The sequence below is a fragment of the Accipiter gentilis genome, chromosome 3 (genome assembly GCF_929443795.1).
Source record: "Accipiter gentilis chromosome 3, bAccGen1.1, whole genome shotgun sequence".
Lineage (NCBI taxonomy): Eukaryota > Metazoa > Chordata > Aves > Accipitriformes > Accipitridae > Astur > Astur gentilis.
The window spans coordinates 45,598,556-45,622,889 of record NC_064882.1 but is presented as its reverse complement, the minus strand read 5'-3'; the positions used below and the strand labels follow the sequence as shown (position 1 = coordinate 45,622,889).

At 52.8% G+C, this 24,334-nt stretch overlaps 1 protein-coding gene across 3 annotated transcripts in view; it reads right to left on the bottom strand.

Annotated features, from left to right (window-relative positions):
- RNF24 (ring finger protein 24) overlaps positions 1-18,734 on the bottom strand; it is a 30,583-nt gene extending 11,849 nt beyond the window's left edge. Inside the window, exons 1-3 of one of the 3 annotated variants that reach the window (XM_049791673.1) lie at positions 18,680-18,734; positions 10,689-10,770; positions 84-233 (exon numbers count right to left, since the gene is read on the bottom strand). In XM_049791673.1, the coding sequence (XP_049647630.1) occupies positions 84-226 (143 nt within the window). In that variant the 5' untranslated portion in view covers positions 227-233; positions 10,689-10,770; positions 18,680-18,734. Of the gene's footprint in view, positions 1-83; positions 234-1,856; positions 3,193-10,688; positions 10,771-13,145; positions 13,287-18,679 lie in introns of those variants that run through there. The other 2 variants (XM_049791665.1, XM_049791657.1) reach the window with 2 other exon arrangements.
- Positions 18,735-24,334: the final 5,600 nt, after the last annotated feature.

The window sequence follows — 24,334 nt, the reverse complement described above, 5'->3', positions numbered from 1 at the left end:
CTCTTTTTGGGATGGAGGGATCAGCAACAGCCTTGGTCTGAACCAGGGCAGCTCTTGAAAGTAGCTGGCGAACTTGCCCTTACCTGATCAAGTAGCAACAGAAGAGCAAACTGAGGATGAAGACGAAGATGGCCGTGCCAAAAACCACGATGTATATGTTGAGAGGCAGGTTCTGGAACCCGATGTTCGGCATCCTGAAACTGTAATGCTGGAAGTCCGAGCTCATGGGTAGGCTGCGGAGACGGGGAGAAAACACGGATGTGAGGCTCCTTTGGCAGCACGGGATGCCCTTCGGAGACCAATGGTCCCTCCAAAGGTAGGTGGCAGGGGAAGGAGAGGGCAATGAGCAGCGCTGCCTTCTCGCTCCTCACCCCCCCTGGGTGAAGGCATCCTTGCCCAAAACCGAGCCCCCGGCTCGGTAACCCTGAAAACAAAGCAGGGCTGGATCAGCCGGATTTTTCTTCTCCCGCTGTGAGCTTCTCCTCCAGCTATTTTCCCCTCTTCCTTACACACGTCATCCTTTAAGTTAAATGCTGCATCAGATGGATGGTGAGGATTTGCATCCAAGCAGCCCCAGCTGCAGTCAATGTCCCCCAAGCCCCTCATTAATTAGGCCAAAATATTGAAAGCAGCCAGAAAGCCTTATAGCAAGGCAGGTTTTGCTTCCCTTCCCCTCCTGCGGTTTCCAACACCAATTCCTCATTCTGTAGAAATCCCCCCTCCAAAACCATCGAGCATGCACATGAACCAGTGCAGGTTCAACACGCTCCCAGAGCATCCCTGGCAGAAAGGAGAGGACAAGGAGGTGCTACACAGCAGCACCGCCAAGAAATTATAGGGGCTATAAAACAGACTTGGTTTGTTTTTTCCACATGAGATCCAGGTTTGGTGGTTTAAGGGCATTTTTGCAGGTTTCAGCTTTATTCCTCAGTACAACCCCCGGCTGCTTCCCCCCAGCAAAACCCCCAAGCACCCGTGAGCGGCAGCAAAGAGGAAGATGCAACGATTTTGCCTGTTGACGTACCACATCTCGGACGCATGACCAAAACCTCCCTCCCCTCAGAGAGACCCAGTTAAACCACGAGCAGCTGCTTGGGATAACAACTTCAGAGTATCATCTCTCCCATGATTTCAGTTTTATGATTCACCGCACGGGACACTAATTTTTACAATAACCCTAACAGGGTTTTTCAGGAGTCAGGCAGAAAACCAGCCCCATGTCTCTGTATCGCCATAAAAACTCCCTTGCTGCCAAACACCATGTTAATACTCAAAACGTTTAACTGGAAAGCACATACTTATTATTTCTTCTTACTCCTTTCTATTGCAATCATTCTCTGAGCCACTCACCCTTGAATGATCACAACTGTCTCTAGCCAGGCATAAAGTTCACCCACCCCCAGCTTAGAAAAGGAAGTTAAAAAATATGCCTTATTTTCCTTTCTGCCCACAGGAGAGGGCTGGACGTGCAATTAAGTTTCACAACAAGCAGGGAAAGTACCTGAAGTCTGAATCCTGTTTCCTAAATAAAATTACTAGGGGATAACAAAACCCTCCCCCGGAGCGGGGAGTTTTTAACAGCGCATTAATTGCACAGCTCCCAGTTTTGCATGGGGTGGAAAGACGGCGGGGAAAACGCAGGACCTGAACCCAAACATGCCCGGGAGCGGTGCTCCAAAAATCAAAGTATCCTCTGAATGTCCAACTCCTCCAAGCAGCATCCTTGCTTCTGCATCTCCTTTCCCCCTCGAGAGCCCTTTTTTGCCGAACATCCTGGGCTTTCCTCTATCCTCCCATCATATATTCATTGCTCATATATATGTTGCACGCTCCCCACCAAAAGGGAGCAGACTCACCTTTCATCCCGGCTGCTTCGCTGGCACTAGCCCCTCACCCGCACCCTCCTCGCACCCCTTGCTGAAGACAGCATCTCTGCCAGTGCCGAATGCCTGCCCGAGAGCCTCCTCACTCCGGCTGCTTTCAGCTTCCTTGGCTCGCTGGAAATTTCGAGGCGATTTCTGGTAAAGCCTGGATTTGATTAAAGCCTCCAGAGACCAACACGCATGTTCAGAAACTCTCCCGGCCAACGTGGAAATGCTACGAGAGCTCAGGGAGCCAGCACACCCCCCTGTGAGCACTGGTGGGGATGGGATTTTATAGCACAGCAACCACCCAGCAGCTCACACTCCTCCACCAACGCTTGCTCCGCTCAGCCGAGCTGTTTTGCTTTGCAAATAAATTAAAAAAAAGCCCAAACCAGCCCCCAAACCTTTGTTCCCGGCTCCAGCAGAGTTAATGCGCAGCCCAGCGTCACTGCATAGAGTTGGGTTTGGTTTTCATTTCTGCACCGTTTGCTGGGTCAAAGGGATTTTAGACGGTTCAGGGGCTCTCCCCTTGGTCACGCTCATGTGACAGAGGATGTTTCGGCTGGAGGATGAAGCTCCGGCTGTCCCCACTCGCCCTCAGGCTTGTGCTGATAGTCACTGGCGTTGGCCAAGGTGTTGGCCAAGGTTGGCTGGCTCCAACTCCTCAACCGCACAAGAGAAAAATCAAACGTCCTCCACCTGGAAAAGCTTTGGGTGATTTTTGGCGAGGAAGGAGAGACCACTCTTGGAGAAGAGGCAACAAAACGAACCAGCACCACACTATTATTTTTCTTTCCTTTACAACTCCTTTAACTTTTGACGCTCTTCTTTCCAGAGCTGGGGGCTTTGGTTCAGCTCTCCCACCAGGAGATGCCACAGCGGACAAAGTACAAAAAAAAAGAGACGGCGGGTAAGGAAGATCCAGGCTGCATTCAGGGCAGCAAATCTCATCGAGCCAGAAAAATTCCTTACGGTCGTGTCCAGCTGAGCCGTGCAGCTCTTCGACTGGTCCCCCGCAACAGCTATAAACCATCACAGCCCCCAGCAAAGAAATGGTCAATAGAAACGGAGCTCCATCCCACCCACAGCATCCTACTCCCTTCTTCCAACAGTACCACCTCCCTAATATTTTGCCCCAAAAGGACGTCACCAATGCAGCCACGACCTACCTGCTAGCCATACCGTGGGAGTTCAGCCTCCCGCAGACAACCCTTCGGTCCCCTGTGATGCAAGTCCAGCGAGTCCCACACCAGATTCATCCAACCCCTGTGTGAAATAACTTTCTCCACATTGGAGCTACCCTGGTGCTCACTCCCTCCTGATGCAACAGCTGAGAAACGTTATGGCAAAAACCATGGAGGTTAGAGGGAAAAAATAAGTTAGCCTGCACAGGATCCAGGAAACTGTTAACTTTAAAAGACTCCACTGAAATCTGATGATTTTAAACAGCCAAGCTTTGGGGTTGGGTTTTTTTTAGGGGAGGGGGGGGGGGAGGAACTGTATTTTAATCTGCTTCAGATTTGTGAGAGCGCAGCCAAAAGAAATAAAAAAGGAGTCATAAAGAAGGATGAAAAGTTTCTGGTGCAGAACAAAAGCCTCCCTGTTGCTCTCTCCATGGCCAAGGCAATTCAGAGCAGGCAGATGCCCCTTCTAGAGCACCCACCACCCCCAGCAGGTCCCCGCAGCCCCCCCGGATGGGGGGCACAAACTGCCTGGAGAAAAGGGGGTTGGTACCGCAGAAACCTTACAGAGGGGAGGCTTTCCCCAGTTCTGGATGAGAACCCCTCTGCGGCGTGAGGTTGTGGCGGGGGAGAAGATGCCGACTTGCTCTTCATCTAAAAAATGAACCTGCTGTGATGGCAGAGACGAAGCCGTGAGGAATTTGGGTAGGCACCTGCCCGATGCCCCATTTCCCTGAGGTCTCCGACTGTGCCTGGGTCCATCGGGTCTGCACGACCTTGCAGAGAGAGAAATCACAGGAAGAAGACTGTGAAACATCGAGGGCCGTGAAGGGTGCCTGCCAGCCAGCAGCACTCAAAACAGAAGAAATAAGTCTGCTGAAGAAAGATAAACCTGGGGAAAGAGTGGGAAGAAAATGCCCTGAACCAGGAAAGCTGTACAGGAGTCCCAAGGGCTGACTGGAGGAAAATCTTTCAAGTGCGCATAAAAAAAAAGTAAATATATATATACGCATGCATATTTCTTCGCAATGTATCTATATATAGCAATGTATTGTATATATAACGTATTGCAAACAATATATGGAGAGAGAGAGAGAGATTGCAAACACCTTTGACTAAAGCAGAGAAAAACTGATTGTCCTAGGCTGCAGCATGGAGGGAACTAGAGGGTATTTATTTAACGATACAACAGCTTGCAAAAATAAAAAGGAACGGCAGTGTCCTCGCAATGGGGCCATATGCGGGGATGCAGAGAGAGCTGGAGATGGCAACGCTGCAAAGCGGAATGACCTGACTCCTTGCCTCCTCCTTTGTTACACCCTCCAATGAATCAGCAACACAGGGCCAAGCACATCCCCGTTTCTTTGACGACTACAAAAAAGAGCTTTAATTAAAAGCCAAGTTACGGTTAAAGGCATATCAAGAAGTCAGGAAGTGAAGTATTACAGGTCAGCATTAACTCGCCAGCTTCGCAGGGCTTTGATTACAAGTTGGGCTGTTAAAGGCAAACCTAAATAAGCCACCTAGCCAAATTAATCCCTATTATAATCATAGCAAGCACTTAATGCGCTTAGTAAGAGGTCCAACCTCTTACCTAAAGCTTTCATCGGGAGATCTCAAAGGAATTAATAGAGGAGGCAATTATCTTCTTACAGGCAGAGAAACTGAGGCAGGGAGGAGGGGAACAAGACAGGAGAGCCGTGGTCCCCGAGGCCGGGGGGTGACACCAGGGATGCCGCTGGTCCGCTGCAGGTGATGCCATGAGCCCCAAATTTTTTCTTTCCTGCTGCTTTGCCACATGTATTTAAAATATGTGCTCCTTCTCTGCGTTTTACTTATTAAAAGGAGCTGCTTGCACTTTTAAAAAATGTTATTATTATTTATTTAGAACACCAGTGCATAAAAGGGCCACGTGAGTGCTGTGCATCATACCTAAATATAGCCCGGGCACTGGGCGGAGGGGTGGTTTCTGCCTCTGCTGTTGTAAATAAAAAGCCATTTTCAGAGGGATTTACCTTATGGTTTGAGATGAACAACTTCCTCCGCAGGGACTCAAAGCAAACACAGGCTGGTCTGAACCTCCTGAACCATTAGCTGGGGAAAGTGGATGGAGCCGGTGGTCTGAGCCCCCACAGCATCCCACTGGCCAAGCTGGCGGGGCCAACCCATCTCCAGGAAATATTGAGCTTTAAAAACTCAACAAAGCCAGATACACGCAGGTTCCTGTCGCTCAATGGAAACCATGAATCTCAGGGAAAAGAAAATGCTAAGCCATGGCGAAACTCCAAGTCGAAATATTTTATCGATGGGAAAGATTTCAAGCAGGCGCGAACGGCGTCTCGAGTTTCAAAGGCGTTACGCAAGTCCACAACGTGTTTTATACAGGTTTAACCAAAACGGTTATTAACTCAGTTGAAAGTTAAACTGTGAGCAGCTGACAAGACCTTTCTGAAATACCCCAAGTTGTACGGCGAAGCGGGGTATTCTTCCATGCAATAAATCCACAGCATAAAGGTTATTTAACAGGTATGCCTAATAGGATAATATTTAAAAAAAAAAATTTCCCAGGTGTTTAAAAAGCAGCAGCGAGAGCTGCCTGCTTTTAACTCATGGGCTAACTCACCCCCCATCGTGAACCCCAAAAGAAAAGCGAAGCCCTGACCTCAAGCAGCTGGAAGGAATTTCCTCCAGCTCCACCTCTGGAGCTGGTCCAGCACAAGGACCCACAGCGCGGCGGTGGGAAAATCGCAAGCAGCTGCAGAGCCAGCCCCCAAAACCAGCATCGCTGTCGCTTGAGAGATGCCACGCAGCCGCATTGCCTTTGCCTGGGATGGAATAGGGGGAAATCTCAATGTTGCTCCTGCCAGGAGCGATGTCCTTTGTCATCCAAAAATGGGACAACAGCATTGAGAATGGGGCTGGGGACAAATCTTGGCGTGCTGTGATTTTAGTAGAGCTACGATGTTACTACGGGGATGGTGTCAGGCTACAGCCTGGCCGCATCCAGCACCGGCTGCGAGCATCCAACCAGACCCACCTCCTTCACTGCCAAAAAACCGGCAGCGAGCAGAGGAGGAGCATGAGCAATGGAGCACGGCTCGGCAGCGTTACTGATTAGCGGAATTAACGACTGCACGGCAGAGTGGGCCAGGAACGGAGAGCATCCCGACAGGTCCCTCCCTCGTGGTCCCTTATGCCACAGGTCAGAGCCGTACTGAGATCCAGCAAAGCTTATCCGGGGCGATGCTGTGCCACAGCTGGGGAACAGAGGAAACTTTTGGGTGTCAGACGGAACAAAACCTGTTTATTTTACACATTTCAGCTGCGTGCAGGTTTGGGGGGTGGAGGTGGATTTTTGTTGTGTGCCTGGACAACCAAGAAACCAAACTGACCTCCAACCAAGAACTGCTTCAAACCTTTGATCCCTTCTCCCTGAGAGCGAATACGATGCTTTTTTTGAACTGGAATCAGGAAATTTCCTGGCCTCATTCCCCGGCTGGCTGACACTGAGCACAAAACCTTAACCCTCTCCACTGCCTTTGGGCAGGGGGACACAGACAGAGCGATGTCACAACGTGACGAAGCAATCAGTCACTGGAAAAAAATAGAAAAGTCTTTATAACAAAAGAAATACCCAGCAGCACAACTGGTACCACTGCAATTTGTAGCAAGTGCTTTTGATTCTGGACAGTTTAACAGACAAATGATCCCACGACCTTAATACCGAGAGCACCTTTAAATGTGAAAATGTTTTTGCTACCGTTGGCAGAGAAACATGCAGAAAATAGGTCAGCTGCAGCTCCCATAGCCCAGTTTAAAGTCAAGTGCTTTTGCCCAGCATTGTTGGGAAGGCAAACTCAGCTCAGGGCTGATTTTGCAAGTTCCAGGAAAAAAGGCAAAAATAAACAGGGGGGGAAAAAAAAAAATAAAATCAATAGTGCTTTTTAATCCAGTCTGCAGGAGGGGGGAAGCAGAGTTTGGAGGAGAGCCCTGCTCGGGCTCCCGTTAGATCGCAGAAATGAGAAATGGAAATCACTTATCAGAAGGGTCTGAAGCAGAGTGTCACTTTGAAACGTGCGCACAAGCTGTCCACGTACGGTTCAGTTTGCTTCTCGGCAATGAAATAACACTTGAGGAATTTTTTCCCTTTGGCTCTGGGGATTTTTTCTATTTTTTTTTTTCCCCCCTTTCCTAGCACGTGGCTCCATCCCAGATCCAACGTCACGACCCGCTGAGCTCACTCTTCCTCCCGAAAGCACGGTGGGAAAGGATGTGCTGCTGCCTCCTCCTACCCCCAGCCCTGTTCATACTCACAGTGGTGAAAGCAGAAGACAGCAGCCCCCCAGTACCCTGTATGGGGTCACGGTGATGGGACCACATTACCCCATCGCTCCCTCCATCCCTGCCTGCAACACCACAGCACGCAATGGAGCAGGATCACCCCACACCATGTAGCTCAGGTGCTAAAAAATTTAATAACACACATGTTATTAAAAACTAGAGTATTTTACACCAAGCAAAGCACCAAAAGCCAGGGCTGAAGTCAGGCATAACCGTAGGGTGGGCAGCTTCATGCCACACGTTGCAGCCCCCCTGCACCAGTTGCTTAATTTGGTGGAAATAATCTTCCACCTCCGTTTGTGGTTGCTTTTCCTCATTTGCAGAGTTTTCCCCAATTAATGGGTTACTTGGGGAAAGTGGATCGGAAACCCTGAGAGAAAGGCTCAGCCTATGCCACTGAAGGGCCAGACCAGAGAATTTGGTGTTAAATGCTTGGGGGAATTAGCAAATTGCTGGGTGATGACACTGAGAGACAGGGGGTCTCCCAAAATATCACACCTGGAAGAACATCTTGCTTTGATCCAAGTCATCTTCAGGCTGAACAAAAGCAAATTGTTTTCTGCAGAGCAGAAGAGCAACCAGCCTTCTCCACTCTTTTATATTGAGAAGCAGATGGACTAAATGATCTTCTGAAACCCTTTTCCCCCTGCTTCCTAAGCTCCTTTAAGGCGGGGGGGGAGAGGAGGAGGAGAAAAAAAAATAATAATAAAAAATAAATCAGTGCAACATCCAGGGATCAATAATCCCTACAAAATCCTCCTGGAGGTAAGCACCCTGTGCCGGCAATGGGAATCACAGCTGCTAGCAGCCATCCTATAAAGGCAGTAAGAGGAGCCAAGTGCAATTTGGGATGCAGGGAAGCATAATGCTCTCGTTTACACTAACTAAGGTTGCTAGGTTATGGATTTTTTTTTGGGGGGAGGCATAATCTGAAAGAGGATCCAGATGGCTGTAAAGCCTCACGGTGGAAAAGCAGCATGAGGCCAGAGAGGGAAGAATTCCTCTTTATGCTGCTGCCGTCTGCTCACGGATCCTGGATTTCAGTCCTCAGGAATGCTCTCCACAGACCCTTTTAATTGCACCATTTATATTTGCGGTAAAAATTAAGGAGAAGAGGTAGCTGGATGCAGAAGAACAAAAAAGCTGGTGTCTGGATACCGGAAAAAAGTTAGTAAAAGAAATCCTACTGAGGAGTTATCCCCCTAAGCCCAGGCCAATTCTGCAAGGTTTGTATTTTACAATGCTGACAGCATTAAAAAGCCCTCAGGAAAACCCAAACAAACCCAAACGTCAGCCTGCTGGGAATTTACACTAAAGCCACGTCACTGCCGTTTGCTACTTTTCCTAATACTTGCAGAAAAATGAGCTGCGCAGTTGGCCCACCCTTCCTCTGGTTTTAACAAAAGTACTGGGTTTGGGGGGAGTATTTTCTTTTATCATTCCTTCTGCCCTCCTAACAGAGACCAGGGGGATTTTGCAATGCTTTAGACTCCAGCAAAAAAACCCTCCCCTGAGCCACACAGATATGGGACACAAACTGCTTCACTCCCACAGGACCAGCACAAGCAAAGGTGGCTGCAAGGATCACAAACCCCTCAAAATTTAGCTGGAAATGGAAAATTGAACTTTTCCACTCCCACACTTGCATGGCCAAGTGAGGTGCTTGATGGAGATAAATACGCATAAACCCAACATACACATCTCCTCCTCTGTGGTGCAGAGTTTCAGCACCAAAGGTAATGCCATGGAATACCATCCTTCTTCCCTGCTCTCCCCGGCATCATGGCCTGACCTCAGTGGGATGGAGAAAGTCAAGGGACCTTAAAACTCAGGGTTACCTGCAGTACAGGGGTCTGTAACCAGGAGGTGATGGATAGCCACACATGAATTTTCAGCATTACCTACCCACACCCCTGCTTTGCTGAAGGATGTTGCTTCTTACATAGGTTTCTCGTAAATTGAGCCCTAACTAAGCAAAACCCCAAGTTATGGGTGTGCTGCTGATGCAGGACCAGTTTACAAAACCCAAACAACTTTTGAGAGGGTTACTTAAAGTTTGCATTTTTCTTGCAGCCAACCGAACAAAACCTGCTAAATATTTTCCAACTGCTTCAAGGCTACCAGGGCCTCCTTGGGCAGCGAAGCTCAAAAACACCAACGCGTCTTTCAGGCATGTAATAGTTTGCTGTTGGATCTATACAAATTCCCGGGTGCTGAACTGCCTACTAGAAGGCAAAATATATGAGTGGCACTAACGAGTCGGCTTAGCAACGAGCAGGCAGGCTGCCTCGAGTGTCTTTTTAAAGGTCAAGAGAGCACATGATGCCTGGGAGCCTTCACATTTGGTTTTTACTACAAGATAAAGATACTTCCAGCAAGTCCTGCTATTAAATTGCAGCCACACAATCTTTTAAAACCAGTCTTTAAAACCAAGACTTTCCCCCCCTCCCCAAATATCATTATCCCTCTTTCAACCCATTCCTACCCTTCCCCGTCTTCACCAAAATGGTGGCATTTGAGGGGAAAACCCGCGTCGAGATGAAACGCAAGGAAAGGTCCCACCACCGTGGGGATTTTCGGGTAGCGCCGCCAAGAAGCTTCATTGAAATTCAGCGGGAGAAGCCGGTTTTCCTCTGCTCCGCGGGGGCTGCCATGTTAAATCACATTTGGATTCACAGTACAAGGCTGCTAAAATACCACCGCGGCGGCTATTGGCACATTTCAATGAAAACGCCATGGCCTCATTAGTATAGTGGAAATTATGAGCTTGTCTTTGTATATATTTAAAAGCTTGCCTCTGAAAGTATATTGGGTCAGGGCCAGAAATTCCTGGCTTGGAGCTCCTACCACTCGGCAGTTCAGGATTGCCTTGCTCAGGCAGGTCAAGCGACCGTGCAGCCAACGACCCGGGAGAAAAGGCATTTAAAAAATACCCTGCAGGGAAAGGCACAGGGCAATACTGCAAGGGGAGGCAACAGGGTTTGAACTAAACCCTCCTCCACGTTAGCTCCACGCATGGTTTTCCATGCGAGCCTATTAGCGATCACGTCCTAATACAAGCGCAGGTTATATATAATTAAGAGGATGCAGAAGTGTAGGGTGCGTGGAGTTTCATCCCACTCTCATCGCTCCTGACAGCCGGGGTGAGAGCATCCCGTCGACAGATGGACCATGAAAGCCCGAATCCTTTGCAATAAGGGGCAACCTCGTGAAGTAACATCATTTTCAGGATCTGCTCATCTCAATATGCGATTTTGCAAGTCTCTATCAAGGAAAGCTTTCGGGTCAGCTCCCTACTTACCCGCACGGGCGCCGCAACGCAGCCAAGCCACGCAAACCCAATGTATCTGCTGAACGGCTACCGTGGTTTGGTGCCAGGGACACTGGAAAAAAGAAAAAAAACAAACCCTAATATTGCACAAAAAGCCAGGGCAAGCAAGGGAGAGGATGAAGTTATTGTTTTTAAACACTTTCATTGGCAAAGACTGCTATAAATCGGTTCAGCTCTTAATATCAGCACAGAGATCCCCTTTTAAAACGCAGCGATGACGTTACGCGGCATAGAGAGAAAAGGGGGGGGGGGAAAAGGCCTCAGCTAATCCTTGCAATTTTATAAGCATCTCAGACACTAATCCGTTGATCTCATTGAAAAGGATTAGAATTACTCCCTCGCCAGTAAATTTAAGAAGTTTTCTATCAGATGTAAACAAAAGCGGAGAGCAGCCCGCAGAGATGGCTGCCACACAGCAAGTCCTCGCTGAGAAATCCTCACTGAGGCTGGTTTTGGGGCAGAAAAGGGGAATTTCCATCCCAGTGCCGTGGAGGGTTGTCTGGAGCAATGACGGTATTTGAGGTGAGCCCAGTCAGCCTGCCTGGAAGGATCCCATCCCAGGCGAGCATCCCACGGGGGTGTCACGACCCATTTTTGGGGTCCCACTCTCACAGGAATGATGCTCCAGCTAAAAAAACCAAGAAACAAAAACCAAACCCCCAAAACCCACCCCCAATCCCCCGACTTGTTCTGCACTGGCTAAGGAAAACATTATTTTAATAGTAAGAAAAAAAGCGGGCAAACTTCTAGGCAGTAAATTGGATAATTCACACAAAACCCGAGTTTTGCCCAGCTTCGTAGCAACCTTTGTCCGCACAGCTTTGTGGCAAGGACTCACAATATTAAGGTGGAAAAATATAACACAGCATCCTCGTGTAAACAGTCTGGCACCTGCTGCTATGCTTGCAATGACTAATTCATAATATTAAAGAATAAATCAATTGATTTAGAAGATGAAGCAGGCAATGTACAACCTGGTTTTTGATGCCAACCACAGTTCTCTCCTAAGTTTGATGTTCTGGCTCTTAAGAGAAACGTTAACGGCGGAAATAAATCAAAACCTAAAGGAGGCTTCAGGCAAAAAGGATTCAGGTGATCCTTCAGTGAGGAAAAGCCACTTTTGTTAGAAAACTCAAGCAAAATTTTGTTAGTGCTTAATCCTTTCCTCTTTTAAATTCCATCCAAAAAAAGAAATCTAAAGAGATTTTCAGTTTAAACCAGGACTCAATCTCATCAGGGCTTGTCTTAAACACTCATTTTGGAGGTGCTTGATGGGATGGCAGCAGAATCCCCCTTCTCCAGCCCTTTTTAATGGGGTACCGTATTTTTTTTTCTCCTTAGGCACAGAAGAATATTCTCTTGGCATTGGGAAAACACTTGCCATCCCCGCGCAGCCCAGCTCCTAACTCCTTGCAACACTTCCACTCCCAGCTTTAGCATCCAATGCTCCTCCCGACTGGAATAAACCACCCGATGCTGGGGCTAATCTCCAGCCCCATCCATCTCACCCAGCTGCAACACATCCCACCCATTCGCTGTCACCACCCCGACCCGTTTCTGCTGCTCTGTCGGTGGCAGATGCATGGGGAAGATGTTGCAGGAGATGCGAGGGGGGGAGACGCTGCAGCAGATGCAAGAGGGGAGATGCAAGGGGAAAGCCTTGAGTCGTGAGCTCATGACAACTCAGCATCCCCCAGGCAAAGCTGCAGCTGAGAAAATGAGCCATTTTTCCTGCTTTTACTCCCAAAGTGCCACCCCCAAACAACGCTCAGCATAAAGTGAGGGTTTTTTTGGTGTGAATGCAAAGCGAGACCACGGTGGAGGGCTCAGCTGACAGACAGGCGACCTACGCAAGCGCCAGCGGATGGGCTCCAGCCAGCGCTCAGGCGAGATTATCGCTATTTATTTAGCCACAAAACCACCCAATGCTGCACAATCCCATCCCACTTTGGATGGCCACCACTGTCACAGAGTCTTCAAAAGCCTCATCTTTTATTTCAGATGTCAAGAAAGTGAGATGCTGGGTCTTAATCTGGCACTTCTCAGCTAAAAAGCAAAACAAAAAACCAACCCCGCAGCTGCGTTAATAACCAAGGAGCCAGGAAATTGCCCCAGGGGAAGCCCAGCCTGGCGACGGGTTTTTATATAGAACAATAGAAAAACGAGAGTCTCTAAAGTGCCGTGGAAATATTTGCCTGCTCACGAGAAAGCTCTGTGTGGAGAGAAGTTTAATTCGATCCTTATGGTACGCTAGCAATTTAATTTCGTGCAGGCTGCAAGCACGAAGAGCCTGGTCAGCGGCGGGGGGGGGGGGGGGGGAGGCACGACGCTGGGATGAAACTATTTTAGTTGGAAGCCATCCGGTGGGAGACTGTGCTCCCTCCCATCCAATTCTGTTGAGTAATTTGGCTTTACCCATTTTCTTACCTGCTGGGCTGCTCCTCCTGGCTTCAAACAGACGGACTGAAGAACCAAAACCTCCTCCTTCCACGCCTGTGGGTTCCCAGGATGGGAATCTGCACAGTCCCAGAGCTCTTATATTTTCTCCTAAATATTCCTCCAAGCCAAGAAGCTGGGAAACCCACTGCTATTTGCAGGCAGGGAGAGCGATAATGGCCCTGAGCTGGCCGATGGCTGATATCAGGAGGGCAGCTGCTCTCCCCACTTCACACTTTCAGTTTCTCTCTTGCAAACGCGCTCCTGGCGTGGTTTCCTCTAAGGCGCTTTGTGAGTTAAAAGCTGTATTAGCGGCAAGATTAATCCTCCACGGGGATAAAAAAATGAACCAGGAGAAGTTTTTCCTGCTTCCTTCTCACATTTGCAGCCCCGGAGCTGGAGCAGAAAACGCAACCGGCTGAAGGACTTCCCTGCCCAGGCTTCCCGCGGCCCAGCCCTCGCTCCTCCTCCTGCTTCTCGGCGTCTCGCCCGCTTTTTCTGAAGGCTGATCCAGTTTTAGCTCCGGCGCCGGAGCAACCCGAGACCTCGCAGCCTTCAGCTACACTGAGGCAGCTGCTCGAAGCTAATTTGGTCCATGGGCACTGGCACCCGGCTCCTGCCACCTTTCCACTCATTGGCATCGAGGCTTTTTGCTTCTCTCGGAGCAGTGAGGTTGTCCATCCTCCCCAAGCGTGTCTTCTCCTCTCCTGTCACTGCTCGTCCCTACCTTGGAGGCTTCACAGCTGCTCTGTCCTCACCACCAATGCTATTGCTGGCATCCTTTCGAGGTGCTGTGGATGGCTGCTCTTTCCTCCCGCCGACATCCCCCTGGCACCACAATCAGTTCATTAACAGGACACAGGAGCCCTTGACATGTGGTTGGAACCATTTAGGTTTCTTCTTTTGATGGAAATTAAATGTGCCATAAAGGTAGAAAAACCACATGGATGGCTCGTGTCATCAGTCCAGGGAGTGAAAAGCATCCAAAAACAATGCAGCTCCATCCCCAGCTCAGGTACCGCTGCATCCCGGGATGGGGGGAAGCGGGTACTGCTCCAACCCGCCGTGCCCGGGGGAGAAGATGCCGAGGTTTTCCCGTTCCTCAATTTAGGAAGCAAATTACCTCTGCCCATCGCTACCATGAAACCGCAGGGGTTTTGCATCCTCTCCTCGAGCATGTCTTCAATGGCATCACCTGCATTTCTCAACCAAGCAAGAGGCACCACCAGGGTCAGGTGATGGCTGAGCTCTCTTGCAGATAAGCCCTGTATCACATCATCGCTGATGTCATTTTAAAGCATTGTCAAGTGAGTCAGGGTGAGGGCACGGGCAGGGTGGCCACTCCCGACACAAAGTCTAAGCGGTTTCAGGGCAACGTTGCTACGAAGGGACAGGAAGTCTATGCAATGCAGATGTTATCTTATGTCAACAACACTCAGCTTTATGATAATAATCACAGGAAACAAAAATAAACAGAAACCCAGCTGAGCGACACCAACCACAGCAGAGACCGATACGCCCAAAGACCAGGGGAAGCTTCAAATCCAAAAAACCACCCTCCAGGCTTTGACACTGATGGTTCCAAGGTGGTTAAAGACCACCAGAAGCATCTGTACTCCTTTTATGCCGGCCCGAGGAATGGGGTTGCCTGGGTTTACTGTGTACCCAGGTGAGACAGCAAGAGTCAGACCTGGTGGGAGAGGACCTTGTCTCAGCTGTGCCAAGCCCTGCCATCCCATCGCGGAAGCATTTCAGCTCACGGTGGTGGGAACAGGAGGAGAAGAGCACGCCCAGCCGTGCCCCTCTCCACCTTTTCAACATCCAGGTGCTGTTTTATGGCTACGAGCTAACAATTTGCAACACAATTTGCACCACACGGCCAATGCGGAGGCGATGGCCGGGCCGTTGGGAGGGATGACCCAAGAGGGAACATGTGGAGAGGTGGTCCATGAGCACGAAAGCCCTCATAGCAAAAGCCGGGTGTCCTCGTATCATCCCACACACCATTTAGTCCAGGAGACCAGCTGGCAACGTCAGTCCTTCTTGGGTAAAACCAACAGGCTCTGTTCAGTCTCACAGTCTAAAGTCACCCCACCAGCAGCTCTGCCACTTCCTCGCCACATAACCGTCAACCTCCTCCTCCCCATCACCTGGCTCTGCCCCGGGACATGGCCAGGACCATCCTCCGGCCAAGAATGGCAGTAGCAACCAGCAGTCATCATCCCATTTCCCATTTGGCACATAGGCTCCTCCTCATTTGAAGTTTGGACAGATGCCACTAGCATCCAGAGCATGTTGACCACGCTGTCCTTCACAGCTGGTCCATCACAGGTATCTCCAGTTGAGCTTGGAAGCAAGCAGACCACAGCCTGGGCTGTACAAGCAAGAGACACCACCACGGCTCACCCACCTCCGCAGCTCGTCCCCCCAGATCTGAGAAGAGCCTTGGACCAAACGGTGACCCAATGAGCAGACTTAGAGTGTCCAAACCCAGCTAGAGATGAGAAGGAAGGCCCTAGCCAACAGGTCAGCCTTGGCATAAACTTTTACCGGGCCAAGTAGCGAAAAAGCAAGCAAACTCTAGCTGAGCTGGTGGTCAGGTGGAGCTTTGGGAGGTTGAGGAGGGGTTTTCCTTTGAGAGCAAGACCAGGAGACCCAGGAGGTCATCACCACCCTCACCTCCAGAAGCTCCACCACCCGCTCAGGACCAGGACCTTCATCTGCAGGCATCAGCCCCACAACACCATCCCTCCTGGCTGCTTTCAGCATCCACTGCAAGGGTGGAAGGATTTATTTTCCTTCTTTTTTTTCTTTTTTAAATACCTCAATTAGCACATTTTGGGTTCCTTCCACGTTGCCCCTAAGCATTTCTTCTGTCAGGGGCTCTATTCTTCCGCCATCAGTTATTGAAGGCAAGGGCTTGTTATTTTTCCGGGCTGGGGGCCAAATTTGTATTTAATTTTTGCTCCAGATGGCACAGCACTCTAGATGCATCAGCTGGAGCATCTAACCTGTATGAATAAAGTAATAGAGCAAATAACCTGATTTACTCAGGGGCTGTTTGACATGCTCAGGGTAGCTCTGTTTACACCTGTTACAAAAAAGAAGCATTAATATGAATTCAGGCTATGGTCTTGCTGTCAAACGGAACACCCACAGGAACAGAAACAACAATAGGAATCTAGAAAATAATCATAATATTAAAATTTGTATTTTGCTTTCTCGCAAGCATAAAAAGAAGGCTTATTTCAGCCATCTAGGCAGCCAGGTCTGAGCCTGACCTGGGTTTCGTTCACCTTCCTCTGTCCTCCTCGGCCCCAAAGCTGCTGTTGGCAGCAGCTCATGCAAACCGGGGTCGAACCTCTCCTCCCATGAGCAAGGAGAAGTGTTGGTGAACCCAGATTTTGGTGCGCAGAGCTGAGAGCTTATGGCTCTGCTCACTCGAGGAGGACACAAGAGGACAACCACGAGATGCTCCAGTTACGCTTCTGGCTAATTCATCCCATTTCTAGGAAGCTGCCACATCCCTCCGGCACAGCCTGCAGCTGGGATACGTTCCCTGTAAACTACATCACCCAAAATAACCCAGAAAAATAAAGAAAGAAAGAAAGAAAAAGATGCAAGTAGTCGGTTTATCTGCCTGGGCACATGAAACGCCGCATAACATCAGCTGAGCCCTCAAAGGTCTGGAAACAAAAGGATGGGGGGGTGTTTTGTGCTTGTCTTTGCTCCATTCAGAGCATCCTCGGGCCAGTCCTGGCAGCAGCGGAGACAAAGGAAAGCCAGGAGCTGTCGGCAGGAGCCAGTCGGGGAAAACCAGGGTGAGGAGGCACCCGCATCACCCTCCCCAGCAGCCATGGAGCCAGGTTCGCGTGTTGCTGAACACGTTATACATGGCAGGAAACTCGAGATCAAAGGAGAGGAGCGTGCCAGAGCAAGATGTCATCCAAACCTCCTGCCAAAGGTGCGCAAGGGAGGAGGGAAATAACCCCCAGACACACACGCTGGCACATCCGAAAGATCCGGCACTGCTCGTAGGTACGCAGGGTGACCGGACCCACAGAGATGCTCTACTCCACACGCCCAGACTAAAACAAAAACAGGCTAAACTAACTGAAAAAAACCCCAAACCCCAGGAGGTGCATCTTTACCCATCGGTTTTCAGTCCCGTGGGACCCAGGCGCGTCCCCTGCCAAAGCGGGCGAAGCAGCGGATGCTGGGAGGGCTCCGTACGTGCCTGTACGGCAGGAACAGCAGCCCTGTGTAACTCTGAAAAGCAGCTTTTCCCATTTCTGGGTGGTGGTTTTTTTTAAGCCAAAGAAACCCGCAGAGTCCTGTTCTCGGTCCCAGGAAAGCAAGGGGACGTGCTTGATCCCAAGCCAGTAGCTAGCAGGAACGGGGTGACCCGGGGACCCTGAGCCAAACATGGGGTGGGACCCCCAGGAGCTCCCCCTCGCAAAGGGGGTCCGGACGGGATGGGCGCTGGGTGGGCACACGTCCCCCGTCCCTTTGCAATGCCCCAGCCCCCTCCTTCGTCACTCCTGGGCGATGCAGTCCCAGGCCACCATCCAGCCTCTGCTGCCCCCTCCTCCAGGGTGTCCCCTCTGCCCCACAAGAGGGGACTTTATGGCAGTCCCATAGGGCTGCCAGCCACGCCAAAGGAACCCCCCCGGTCACCCTGAGGAAGGCCTACCTTATAGGGGTCTGCGCGGGGGGCAGCAGGGACAGACCTTGCCCTGCAGGGCACAGTCAGGAGCAGCCCCGTTTCCCTACGGGGGTCCCTGCCCCACAGGGGATCGTGGAGCCGAGAGGGAGGGTGGCGTGTCCGCCACAGGGGTGCCGGAGGAGGGACCCTACCCCATAGAGCAGTGCACAAAGAGGGGTCCTGCCCCATAGACCAGTGCACAAAGAGGGGCCCTGCCCCATAGACCAGTGCACAGGGAGAAAGGCCCTGCCTCACAGGGGTGCCGGAGGAGGGTCCCTGCCCCACAGAGCAGTGCACAAAGTGGGTCCCTGCCCCACAGGGGCTCCAGAAGAGGGTCCCTGCCCCACAGGGGCTCCAGAAGAGGGTCCCTGCCCCACACAGCAGTGCCCAAAGAGGGCCCCTGCCCCCCACAGCGGTGCACAAGGAGAAAGGCCCTGCCCCACAGGGTTGCTGAAGAAGGGCTCCTACCCCACGGAGCTCTGCACAGGGAGGGGAGCCCCCTGCCCCGCAGAGCAGCCCCCAAGGAAGGGCCCTGCCCCAGAGGGATGCTGAAGGAGGGGCCTTGCCCCACAGAACGACGCACAGCGAGTGGGGGGGCCCTGAGGAAAGGCCCTGCCCCACCGAGCGGTGCAAGAGGGAGAAGGCCCTGCCCCACAGAGCGGTGCCCAAGGAGGGGTCCCTGTCCCGCAGAGACCCCCAAAGCCGCGGGTCGGGAGGAGGGGAGGGGTCCCTGCCCCACAGAGCGCTGCACGGGGAGGGGGTGCCCGGTCCTCCGGCCCCCCAGGGGGCTCCCGCCGCCCCGCGGCCGCCCCTCACTCACCCGCCGCTGTCCCGCCGAGGCTCGCACCGCCCGCACTGCCCGGCGGCGGGGAGGGACCCGGATGGAGGAAGCCCCGCCCCCTCCCTCGGCGCCCGGCCCCCCCCCTTTCGGCCCCGCCCCCGCCCGGCGTCGGGCACACACCACCACCACCCCCCCCCCCCCGTCCGCGCAGCTTCGCCGGCCGCACTGCGCCTGCGCGGCGCCGGGTGGGCCCGGAGTGGGGCGTGGCGGGGTGGGTGATGTCACGGCGGGGAGGGGGGGGGTCGCCATTGTGGGGGGGTGGCACATAGGGACAGGGGGTGACCGGGGGGAGAGGGTGGCACTGGGGAGGTGGCGGGGGGGGGGAGGTGGGGACGGGGTGGCCGTGGGGACGTGAGGTGGCATGGGGGATGTGAGGTCAGATTAGGGATGTGAGGTCAGATTAGGGATGTGAGGTGACATTGGGGGCGTGAGGTGATGTGAGGGACGTGAGGTCACATTAGGGATATGAGGTGAGGTGGGGGACGTGAGGTGACATGGGGGACGTGAGGTGACGTGGGGACGTGAGGTGGCATGGGGGATGTGAGGTGACCTTGGGGACGTGAGGTAACGTTGGGGACATGAGGTGACATGGGGGACATGAGGTGACGTGGGGGACATGGGTGACCTTGGGGACGTGAGGTGACATTGGGGACGTGAGGTGACGTGGACGTGAGATGACATGGGGGATGTGAGGTCACATTAGGGATGTGAGGTCAGATTAGGGATGTGAGGTGACATTGGGGGCGTGAGGTGATGTGAGGGACGTGAGGTCACATTAGGGATATGAGGTGACCTTGGGGATGTGAGGTGACCTTGGGGACGTGAGGTGACGTGGGGGACGTGAGGTGACCTTGGGGACGTGAGGTGACATGGGGGACATGAGATGACATTGGGGATGTGAGGTAACATTGGGGACATGAGGTGACATGGACATGAGATGACATGGGGGTTGTGAGATGACATGGGAGATATGAGGTGACATGGGGACAGCGTGTCACTGAGGGCGAGGGTGTGATGTAGCAGGGATGTGAGGTGACGCCATGGTCAAGGTGGCACTAGGGACGGGGGGTGGTGTGGGGACATGACGTGGCTGTGGGGACAAGGGGTGCGGGGTCGGGGAGAGGAGTGGCAGGGGGTGAAAATGGGGACAGGGCATGGCAGCAGGGATGGGGGGGTGGTGGTGACAAGGAAGGGGATGGGGGGCCAAGAGGGCTGGCACAGAGGGGACAGGAGATGACACTGGGGGGGGCCGTGCGAGCGGGCACCCTCCTGCTCTGGTCGGCTCCACCACTATCCACGCCCAGACCCAGCCGGCTGCGTGGGGGAGAAGGACTCATCCCTGTCCTTGTCCCCATCCCCAGGGACTCGACATCACTTGTGAGAGAAATGACATCACAGCCTTGGCACCGGGCTGTCAGCCATCAAGCATCACCTCATCAGGACGAGCTTTTCCTTGTCCCGAAGACAACATGTTTTCTTTTCCAGCCCATCAAAGACAAACCAGGCAGGCAGGAGGAGAGAGACCAGCTTGCACCTACAAAGCTGGGGGGTCCGTGTCCCAGCGCAGCCAGAACCGAGTAACGTCCTTCCAGCGTGATGGCGGCGTGGGCGCTGCCCATCTGCACATGCGTCATGAGCTGCAGCGATTTATTGAGCTCAGGATCTCGGGCATTATCAGTGACTCATCCCAACCTTATCAGAGCTCCTCGCAAGGTTTGAGGCGCTCAAGCTTGTCTGGAGGATGTTATTAATGTGCAAGGAAAGTCTTATCTTCCTTCTCTTTTCACAGCCGGGTGGGTGAAGCTCGGCAAGGCCAGATACAGCGGTAGGCAAGCCAGGGAGAGGAGGCAGGGCTCTAATTAGCTGCGAGCCTGTAATGAGAAACCCATGAATACGGTTCAGCCGTGGCATTTCCATCCCTCGCCCCACGCACGGGGCCGTGCCGTGGCAGCAGCCGCGTCCCGGTGAAATTGGGTGGCCTTTGCCAGCGACATGGTGGTGGGAAATTGCTCCTGCAGCGGGGAGCGATGCTGCTATCCTGCCTCGCCTCTCTCCAGGCTCTGCGGAGGGCTGAGAGGCGAGGGCCTCCCCGGGCGCTGTGAGAGCATGAACGAATCCCAGCTGTGACCTCCTCTCCCCCGCCAGCGGAGGAAGGCAGTGGTGTGAGTGCGGGATGCCCTAACGAGGCGTCCTGGGGGGACTTGCAGCATCTTTGAAGACGACACTGGCCCTGACCTCGGGATGCCTGGGCGATGAGACAGGGAGCCAGTTTGCTGGATGTTTTTACTGAGTGAAGCCTTATTCCTGCTGTGGGAATCCCCACTTCACATGGGAAGGATTTGTCTGAACATGCTCAAGCTGCCTTTAGCTGGGAGTCCTGGTGTCGACGAAGAGACTGCAGAGCTGGGGCCCCACAGGGACCTACCGCCAGCAGCTGACAGGATGAATTTGGGAAGCAAATGCACTCTGAGATCAGGTTCTGCTGTTCCTCCCATGCTGGCCAGCCCTCAGCACCCCAGGGCGAAGCCTGGAGCTGCAGCTGGTGGTGAGGAGAGCTGCTGGCCACACACACAGCCTTTTGTCCTTGGCACATATAGAATCATAGAACCACAGAATGGTTTGGGTTGGAAGGGACCTTAAAGATCATCTAGTTCCAACCCCCCTGCCATGGCCAGGGACACCTTCCACTAGACCAGGTTGCTCCAAGCCCCATCCAACCTGGCCTTGAACACTGCCAGGGATGGGGCAGCCACAACATCTCCGGGCAACCTGGTCCAGTGCCGCACCACCCTCCCAGGAAAGAACTTCTTCCTCACATCTAATCTAAATCTACCCTTTTGCAGTTTAAAGCCATTACCCTTTGTCTTATCGCTACACTCCCTTGTAAAAAGTCCCTCCCCATCTTTCCCGTAGGCCCCCTTTAGGCACTGGAAGGCTGCAAGTAACGTCTCCCGGAGCTGAGGACCCCAGAGCTGGAGGCAGTACTGCAGGTGGGCTCTCACCAGAGCGGAGCAGAGGGGAAAATCCCCTCCCTCGACCTGCTGGCCACCCTGCTTTTGCAGCCCAGGGTACAGATCGGCCTTCTGGGCTGTAAACACACGTTGCCGGCTCGTGTCCAGTTTTTCATCCAGCGATACCCTGCAGTCCTACGTAGGGCTGCTCTCAATCCACTCACCACAGCAGGCCGTGATAACGAACACGAAGGCAAGCCATGTGCTTCATCTGATCATGCTGCCTCCTCTGTTACCCATATTCAAAGAAGAGACTTTTGGCCCTTATTAATAAATCATTATCCTTGAGCTGGCTGGTGGAGTCAGCGCTGAGCTGCGGGGATGTATACTGGCTCTAATGCCTCATGGGGCTTCGTGCGAGGGGCGGGAGAGGGAAAAACGGTCCAGCCCAAATTTGCCGGCAGGGTTTGGGCAGACGCTGCCAGCTGGATGGTGCGTGAGGACAGGCTTTCCACGGATCCGGATCGGCCCTGTGGCACGTCCCCACTTGCTGTCACCGCAGTCCAAGGACGCAAGGGGCAGGGTGTCCCCATGGGCTGCTCCTCTGGGAGGTCTGCAAGGATTGACAGCTGAGGGATCAGGGGCTAGCACTGAGGAGGGGGCCTGAATGCAGGAGAGTAAGACTTCAGCTCAGTCTGTCTGTCTGTCCGCCTCCCCTTAAATGTCACCTCCTCCTCCAGCTCTTCTGAGCTGCTGGGACCTGGGAGGAGATGACATCCACCCTGAGGAGGTGACAAACACAGGCACGAAGGAGTTCGCGGTGGGGGGGTGCAGGTAGAAACCAGGCTGTGACATCTCACCAGAGGGAGAAGTTCCCTGGAAGAGAGAAAAAAACCAAACAAACCCACCCCGCAGCCAGGGACCTTCTGCCTCTGGACACCAGCTGCCTGCAAGGCAGGGTGGCCAGGACCACGGGGTGGCCCTTGGGACTCCCAGTGCCGGCACAGGGCTCCCAGACGCTGCCCTACACCCGGGCTCTGCTGCCGGTGATGGCAAACAGCTCGCTGCCATCTACCTTCCTCCCTGCCTCGGTTTCCCCTTTGGGAAGCACTGCTGCCTCTGTGGGGACGTGGCCGAGAAAGTCCCCTTGGTGGAAGGGGAAGGATCGGATAAGTGGTGTCCTGCCTGCGGGCTGGTGGCATGAGGCTTGTGGGACAGGGGCACCCAAAACCGGCTCATCTGGGGGAGCGGGGATGCACCTCCGAGCTCTGATTCACTACCTTGAGTGCGGAGGAGAGGAAACCACGCCGTTCACTTTCTCCCTGCTCCGTGCGCTCCTGCTAATAACATCCCGCTCTATGTATGAGAAGATCCAGTTTTTCCTACTCGATGAGCAAAGGCAGCTGAGATCCAGCATGAGATCTGCATGCCCAGACCTTACGGCAGAGAGATGGGGTGATAAGGGAGGGTGGGTCTGTCTCGTTGGGAAGGTGGAAGATGTCTCCTTTCTCCTCTCGCTCCTCTCTGGGATGTTTTTGCTTTGTGATAATCACCTATCCTCAGTCCTAAGAGGGGCTGCAGGCCGGGTGGTGGACCACCACCCCACTTTCCATCCCATTGCAAAGCTGCTTCTATGCTGCACAAACATAGCCCCTGCTGGCAAAATGCGTAGAGCAGATGGAGCAGAGACTGCCTTCTCTTGGGCAAGGGATCTCCTGCTCCTCTTACGATGCACATGATGCTCTTCTGCACTGATCCAGCCTGTAGAGATACCCCAAAGTCTTTATTCTCATTTTGGGGAGGGAGCAGAGCGGGGGTTAAGGGCTTGTTATAGGAGCAGCTTGTCTTTGGGAAGCTTCTCTCACGGCACATGAACCAAGCCAGCTGCAAAGCTCTCCTTCTAGCCCAGTGCTGAGTTCAGGTGGTGCTGGCCCATGAATGCCATGGGACATCTGTTGTCACCCCAAGACAAATGGGGTGACAAGACCAGGGATGGGACCCGTGTGTCCCTGTGAAGCGAGTGGAGGCTGGAGTGGTGGCAGCAGCCCTGTCTCAACACTACCCACAGCCTGCCAGGATCTCCTGCTCCGAGGTTACCTTGGGTGGATCATGACTGGGCTGTGGGACAGGGACAAGCTCTTTTCCAGTGGCATTTCAGCCTTCCTTGCGGGTGGTGGCAGAGTTTTGGGTTCCCTGTGGTGAGTTAGACCTATGTCCACCCATGCGGCACTGGTGGACCCAGTGTGGTCCTAATGGCGAAGTGAGCTGGGCGAACCCAATGAGATACTTGCACTTTTGGTGCTCTCAAGCCCTCTGAAGGCAAATGCTGATACCCAACTTGTTGCTGCCCAAGGGCCCTCATTTGAGCAGAAAACCCCAAATTTGTCCAGCAGGCAGGGGAACACCGACCTCAGCAGGGCTTGGGTGTAATTTTCCCTATTTGGATGAAAACTGATGAGGTCATTGTGGAGAAAGATGACCTCTGATTGCCAACACGGAGGAGATGGCGGGAGGTGTAGATCCATAGTGTTATTGCTGCCTGGTGAGAGGTGCCCCCGCAGGGCCCTCCCCGGCCACAGAGGGATTTCACAGGGCTCAACAAGGGCTGATCCTTGGCTGAGGCTCCGATGAAATGAGGCAGAAGAAGGTGTTAGTGGGTCTCACAGCAGGACTCCTGTTTGAC